The sequence below is a fragment of the Chelonoidis abingdonii genome, chromosome 3 (assembly GCF_003597395.2).
Source record: "Chelonoidis abingdonii isolate Lonesome George chromosome 3, CheloAbing_2.0, whole genome shotgun sequence".
In the NCBI taxonomy this organism is placed as follows: Eukaryota; Metazoa; Chordata; order Testudines; family Testudinidae; genus Chelonoidis; species Chelonoidis abingdonii.
The window spans coordinates 102181379-102188916 of NC_133771.1; the positions used below are offsets into that span (position 1 = coordinate 102181379).

The 7538-nt window shown below is 49.8% G+C and overlaps 1 protein-coding gene across 1 annotated transcript in view; it reads right to left on the minus strand.

Annotated features, from left to right (window-relative positions):
* Positions 1-6715, minus strand: part of LOC116838355 (vesicular inhibitory amino acid transporter-like) — a 34237-nt gene extending 27522 nt beyond the window's left edge. The window contains exon 1 of the mRNA XM_032803472.2: positions 6635-6715. Coding sequence (XP_032659363.2) covers positions 6635-6703 — 69 coding nt within the window. The 5' untranslated portion in view covers positions 6704-6715. The remainder of the gene's footprint in view (positions 1-6634) is intronic.
* Positions 6716-7538: the final 823 nt, after the last annotated feature.

Below are 7538 nucleotides of genomic sequence, written 5' to 3' on the forward strand. Positions count from 1 at the left end.
GGTGTGTCCCTATCTGTGTGAATGGTGGTGAAAGTGCAAGCTTGGAGGGGCTTCGCAGTTTGTCATGGCAACATCGTGTGAGAGGGAGCCCTGGCTGGTGGGTCAGAAGGCTCAGTGATACCCCAGTTCCAGGTGGCACCCAGGGGGGAACCCATCCCAACTATATTTTAAATGTAAAAAGGAGTGAGTTTCACACTATTGAAAGCACTTTGAAACTGTTTGGTAGGATAGATGAGTTTTCTGCAGCCCTGAGCTTTGTCTGTGCTGCTGAGAGTTCTGGGGAAGCCCATCTCAATTGGGTTATAAGTTCAAGTAGTGATGGAATACTTTATTTTACATCTTCCTAATAGCTGTTTTCTGGCCACTTGCACTACTTCAGGACACAGTAGGCTTAGTGGGACTTTTATTTTGACATTATTTTTCTTTGGCACACCACGTCATCTCTTCTGAATACACTCCTCTTCCATGCTGTTGGTATCTAAAGACTCCTTTGGTACACCTCTACCTTGATATAACGCGACCCGATATAACATGAATTTGGATATAACGCGGTAAAGCAATGCTCTGGGGAGGCGGGGCTGCACACTCCGGTGGATCAAAGCAAGTTTGATATAATGCAGTTTCACCTATAACACGGTAAGATTTGTTGGCTCCCGAGGACAGCATTATACTGAGGTAGAGGTGTACTACCATATTGTTAGAATCTAGACTACTGTGAAAACCAGTGTAAAAGTTTGCCATTTTATTGCTAGCTAGAAGTATAACTTGAACCGCTCTGCCAGAGCATACTTTTCTTCATCCCTTTACTTTATAATTTTGGGTTATGTCTTTTCTTAAATGTAGTTTTAACTGCACACAGGTTTTCATTTGCATGTACAGTGGAAGAATATGAAACATGTTTCCTTGGAAACTTTAAATGTCTGAAACAATCATTTACATAAACAATGCTGTCATCAAAATTTCACATTCTTCAGTTGAAGGAAAAAACTTAAAACATTTCCAATGCAAATAAGTACTATTTAATAAGCAGTCTAAAAGAGCCCCCTTTATTGAATTTCATAATGACCAAAAAGTTACTTATCTTTAAAATAATTCCAGATTATAATATAATTTCATTTGTGGATTAATTGTGTGCACTTAAATAACTGCTTAGAGTGTTTTCAAATTCAACTTAAACGTTTATCTCTAATTGCCATGCAAAACATCATTGCCCTTTCCTCTGGGTAAGGCAAAAACAACTGTCATTCCCATTTTAACAGAGCTTGTTTCCACCTGTCAAGAGCATTCTGATTGTTTTAATCAATCTATTCATAACTCCTGGTTTTTTCCCTTGTAAGGTTTGCATAGAAATTCCCTCAAATTCTTATATGTTCAGTGAGCTGTGCCAACTCAATATTTTTTTCTGCCTTAGATATCTATTTAATAGTATTCCCCTAACCAGACATAAAGGTTTTTTTCCATACTTCAGAGAAGTTCAAGAAAACACAAAATGTATTTCACATCTGTTCTGTTGCACTTACCCACATACAATATATCCATTAGAAAACTCCAACCGTGTTAGTAAATAAATAATTATTCCCTACTTTGCCACCTTCATGCTCCCCCATAAACAAAACACAGAAAAACTGTAGCTTGTCCCCTTTTGCTGTTGTGTTCTGTTTTAAAATACTGGACCAAGCAAGACTAAGTAGCAGGGTTCAAAGTTGTAGACACTAAGGGCACGTCTACACTGCAACAAAACACCCACAGTTCATCTGGATAAGCTGACTCGGATTTGCGGCGCTTGGGCTGTGGGGTTATAAAATTGCAATATAGATGTTCAGACTTCTGCTGGAACCTGGATCTGGGACTCTCCTGCCTCGTGGGGTCTCAGAGCTGGGCACCAGCCCAAGACCAAATGTCTACACTGCAATTTTATTGCCTTACAGCCTGAACAGCCGTCCTACCCCGGCCCTCATCTCCAGGGGTGAGCTGGAGCTGGTTTTCACCAGTTCACAGGAACTGGTTGTTAAATTTAGAAGCAGTTTTAGAACCGCTTGTTAACTGGCTTCCCTGCAACGGAAGCTTTGATGGGCTCAGGCTGGGAAGCCTGTATTTCCTCTTCTCTGCCGCTGGGGGGCGTTAAGATACACTGTGGGCTGCCTCCTGGCCCTGTTGCTGCTGCCGCCCCTTGGACCTCTGGGCCTGGGGCTCCTGCTGCTCCCTGGTGAGTCCCCGGCTGCGTCCTGCTGCTCGGACTGTTCCCAGCCACTCTCCCTGTGTGAGTACCGGCCCCTGCCGCCCCCTGTCCACAGCCAGCCCCTGGCACAGCCACCCTCTGCCCACAGGCACCCGCAGCCACCCCCTGCCACTGCCAGCCTCTGCCTGCAGCCACCCCCTGCCACAGCCACCCCTGCCACAGCCACAGCCACCCTCTGCCCGCAGCCACCCCCTGCCACAGCCACCCTCTGCCCGCAGCCACCCTCTGCCACAGCCACCCCCTCCCACTGCCACCCGCAGCCCACAGCCACCCGCAGCCACCCCCTCCCACTGCCAGCCCCTGCCCGCAGCCACCCCCTAGCACAGCCACCCTCTGCCCACAGCCACCCGCAGCCACGCCCTGCCACAGCCACCTCCTCCCACTGCCAGCCCCTGCCCGCAGCCACCTGCAGCCACCCCCTGCCACAGCCACCCCCTCGCACTGCCAGCCCCTGCCCGCAGCCACCCCTGGCCACAGCCACCCTCTGCCCGCAGCCACCCGCAGCCACCCCCTGCCACAGCCACCCTCTGCCTGCAGCCAACCCGCAGCCACCCCCTGCCAACAGCACCCCTCCCACTGCCAAGCCCCCTTCTGCAGCCACCCCTAGCACAGCCACCCTCTGCCCACAAGCCACTCGCAGGCCACCCCTGCACAGCCACCTCCTCCCACTGCCAGCCCCTGCCGCAGCCACTGCAGCCACCCCTAACCGCCATCCACCCCACTGCCAGCCCGCTGCCCGCAGCCACCCCCTGCCAGCACCCCTGCCACAGCCACAGCACCCTCCCTGCCCGCAGCACCCACAGCCACCCCCTCCACTGAGCCTCTGCCCACACCCTCTGCCACAGCCCACCCGCAGCCACCCCCTGCCACAGGCTTCCACTGCGCCCCGTTCCACTGCCAGCCCCTGCCCGCAGCCCCCGGCAGCCACCCCTGCACTTTGCCAGCCCCGCCCCAGCCACCCTAGCTAGCCACCCTCTGCCGCGCAGCCACCCCGCCAACCCCCTGCAAGCCACCCCCTCCCACTGCCAGCCTGCCTGCAGCCACCCCCTAGCAACACCACCACCTCTGCCGCGCAGCACCCGCAGCCACCCCTGCCACAGCCACCGCCCTCCCAACTGCAGCCCCTGCCCGCAGCCACCCTGCCACAGCACCCCTGCCACAGCACAGCCACCTATGGCCCACAGCCACCGCAGCCACCGCCTCCCACTGCCAGCCCCTGCCCGCACGCCACCCGCAGCCACCCTGCCACAGCCACCCCTCCCACTGCCAGCCCCTGCTGCAGCCACCGCCCCGGCCTCCAGCCCCCCCCTAGCACAGCCACCCCCTGCCACAGCCACAGCCACCCTCTGCCCACAGCCACCCGCAGCCACCCCCTCCCACTGCCAGCCCCTGCCCCCAGCCACCCGCAGCCACCCTCTGCCACAGCCACCTCCTCCCACTGCCAGCCCCTGCCCGCAGCCACCTGCAGCCACCCCCTGCCACAGCCACCCCCTCCCACTGCCAGCCCCTGCCTGCAGCCACCCCCTGCCATAGCCACCCTCTGCCCACAGCCACCCGCAGCCACCCCCTGCCACAGCCACCCCCTTCCACTGCCAGCCCCTGCCCGCAGCCACCCGCAGCCACCCCCTGCCACAGCCACCCCCTTCCACTGCCAGCCCCTGCCCACAGCCACCCCCTAGCTCAGCCACCCTCTGCCTGCAGCCACCCGAAGCCACCCCCTGCCACAGCCACCCCCTCCCACTGCCAGCCCCTGCCCGCAGCCACCTGCAGCCACCCCCTGGCACAGCCACCCTCTGCCCACAGCCACCCGCAGCCACCCCCTGCCACAGCCACCCCTCCCACTGCCAGCCTTTACCCGCAGCCAGCCCCTGGCACAGCCAGCCCCTGCCACTGACACCAGCAGCCAGCCCCTGGCACAGACACCCTCTGCCACAGACACCCACAGCCAGCCCCTGGCACAGACACCCTCTACTACAGACACCCGCAGCCAGCCCCTGGCACAGCCAGCTCCTGCCACAGACACCCACAGCCATCCCCTGCCATAGCCATCCCCTGCCACAGCCAGCCTCTGCCTGCAGCCACCCGCAGCCAGCCCCTGCCACAGCCGCCCTCTGCCCGCAGCTGCCCTCTGCCCGCAGCCAGCCCGCTGCCGCAACCACCCCCTGCCACACCCCCTGCCCGCAGCCACCCCCTGCCACACACTCTGCCTGCAGCCACCCTCTGCCCACAGCCACCCGCAGCCAGCCCCTGTCACAGCCCCTGCCCGCAGTCAGCCCATCTGCATCACCTGCCCACAGCCAGCCCCTGTTGCAGCCAGCCCGTGTTATACTCTCTGCCTCCAGCTAACCCTGCCCCATGCCCCTGTCTGCAGCCAGCCCCATGTCCACTGGTGCCCTGCAGTTCTCAGGGCAGTAACCCTGCATACCTGTTTCAATGAGGGGGGGCAGGGAGCAGCTGGGACCCACACATGTGCACACCCTAGGGTGACCAGACAGCAAGTGTGAAAAATCGGGACAGGGGGTGAAGGGTAATAGAAGCTTATATAAGAAAAAGACCCAAAAATTGAGACTGTCCCTATAAAATTGGGACATCTGGTCACCCTAGCACACCCCCAGGGAGTGGCAGTGACCCACACATGTGAAACGGAGCTCAGCTCTAGTTCAAGCCCATCTTTTTAAAAAAGAAATTTAGGTAGGGTTGACATACATCCATATTTTCCTGGACATGTCAGGCTTTTCGGTTCTTAAATTGCTGTCTAGGCGGAATTTTTAAGGAAAATTCGGATGTATGGTAACCCTATTGGTACAAAAAATACATGCTGTGGCACATCCCTTAAATCAGAACTTTTTATAGGGAACCGGTTGTTAAGATTTTAGCAGCTCATCACTGGTCATCTGCAAGCCTGGGTGAGCTGACCTGGGCCAGCCACAGGATATTTACTGCAGTGTAGCCAGACCCTGATTGAATCCTTCTTCCTGAACTGATTAGCTACTTTGTCCTTTTAAAAAAATCTTTTAATAATCTGCCATATGTAAGTAGTATTGCTACTGTATTGCTAAATATCTAGTTCTATACTGGAATCTATAATAATTAATAATATGTAATATAATATTATATTTAAATAGATCCAGGAGTCTTAAACTACTTTGAGCGACTGAAATTATTACCTACATTTTTCAGATGTGGAAACAATAGCAGAGAGGTTAAGTGACTTGACAAAAGTCACACAACAAGGCATTGATGAAACTGGATCTAGAAACAAAGTCCCTTAATCTCAGAAGTGAAATGGTTTCATTAAAGTCAATGACAAAACTCCCATTGACTGTGCTGGGGCCAGGATTTCACCCCCAGCCCATTGTGCTGATCGACAGACCATGCTGAGAGGCTGCAAGAACTGACTTGTCACCGAAATATATTTCCATTGTTGTATTAGGATTGCAAGTCTATGTTCCTAGTTAAACACATTTAGAATATGATATGTTACTTTGACTTAAATTTTATTGTATTTGTATTCATTTTAAATTAGATATAGCATGGAAACTTCATTGAGACATAGACAATGTTTAAAAGATTGGGGGGGAGGGGTTAGAAGAGGACGAACAAGAAAATGTCCATTAAAGTTATCAGAGTCTCAACAACAGTGGAAGAACTGTTTTTTTTTTGTTTTTTTTCCATATTTAAGGTGTCATGAAAATTTGCAAGTGAGCTACTGATTAGTGTATAAACAATGCTAAATGTGAAATATATCTGTAGACATTTGTTTCTTACTGTATGATGTCTCAAATGAAAAGGAGGTGGGAGAGAAAAAGCAGTTTTTAAAAGGAATTTATGGATATGAAAAAAACACTTTCTCCATCAAGAAAATTATGGAACCAAGTTTAAATTTGATGTCTAATAAAAAGTGTTATTTTATTATTATTGTCTTTGGTCCAAATTCATAGTCATCAGTTAAGTTAGACCTGGGATGAAACTGATCTTAAATACGTTGTCTCTGGTTTTGTGAGATATTTATATATTGTATCTCAGATTTATTTCCACCTTCCTTAACTTGGTGATTTTCTCTGAATACAAATGTACACATGGAAAGGCAATTCCAAACCTACAGAAGCAGTTAGCATCTCTTTATTTTTACTTTGTTTAATTATTTTCAGAATCTTTATATCTTTTGATAAAGTCCGTACTTCCCCCAGGACTCCCTTTTGACCTTTGTTCCCTGTTTTAAAAGTGTGAGTTTCATGTAAAAAAAAGTTTACATATGTCAGTAATAAATTAATCCACCATCTGAGATGAAATAAAAAACCTTCTGAGTGTTGTGAAATGATGATATAGTTAAAGCAAAACAAAACTGAGTAAGTGTTTAAAATTATGATTAATGTGAATAGATAAGCATTTTACCTGAATAGCATTGGTAACATTCCATCCAGCTTCCCAAGTGGTGATCAGTTTGATCTGGGCACCTTGCATGTGAGCCTTGGATTGATATCCTGGATCCTGGTGGGAGACATTAAACTCAAGGGTCATGGTAGCATCTTGTTCCTCTTTTTCCTCGCTGTGGGTCTGGTTAAGCTCATCCCTTCTGGCAAAATTCACATTTTCTTCATCAGCATCTAGGCAACCTTCCCATTTCACCAGCCTGAAAAATAGGGATTGTGTACCTCTAAAGCAATGGGGAAGAGATGAAATAGCCTGCTTCAGGTAAGCCATCCTGAATACCAGCTATTAAAATAAAATCTTTTCCTGGCTGTCTTTATTTTTTGCAGTAGTTGTGTGTTATTAGTCCCTTTGTTAGATTGGCATTGACACTGTAGCTATGATTTATGAGGTCTGTTGGCCTTCAGTCTTTTATTTGTGTCAGTTTCAAATGCCAAACTAAAGGAACATCCCCAGGGTCCTCAAGGTGCTGCTCAGAGTCAATGAGGTTTAGTAGCCTGCAACCTGAAATTTACAATTCAAATCCTTTTACTTATGGTAAGTACATAGATCAGTCACTCGTGAAGAAGCTACAAGTGGTTGCAAGAATCTGTTTCTGGAAATTATGCAAAGATGTTTTTCAATACAAGTAAATATTCCTCCAAAAAAACCAACTTACTGCATTAAAAAGCAGCACTGACTGACTGGTACAAACAAAATGACTGTAATATACATAGAAGTTAATAGAGCAGGCTACTGCTGGGTTAAATTAAGGTTTATTACATTGTCCATGAGCTAAGTAGTCCCATCATATTTAGACCAAATTATATCATTCATGTGTAGAGTTATAATAGCACAACAACTTTAAAAAGAATAATTTATTCAAAAG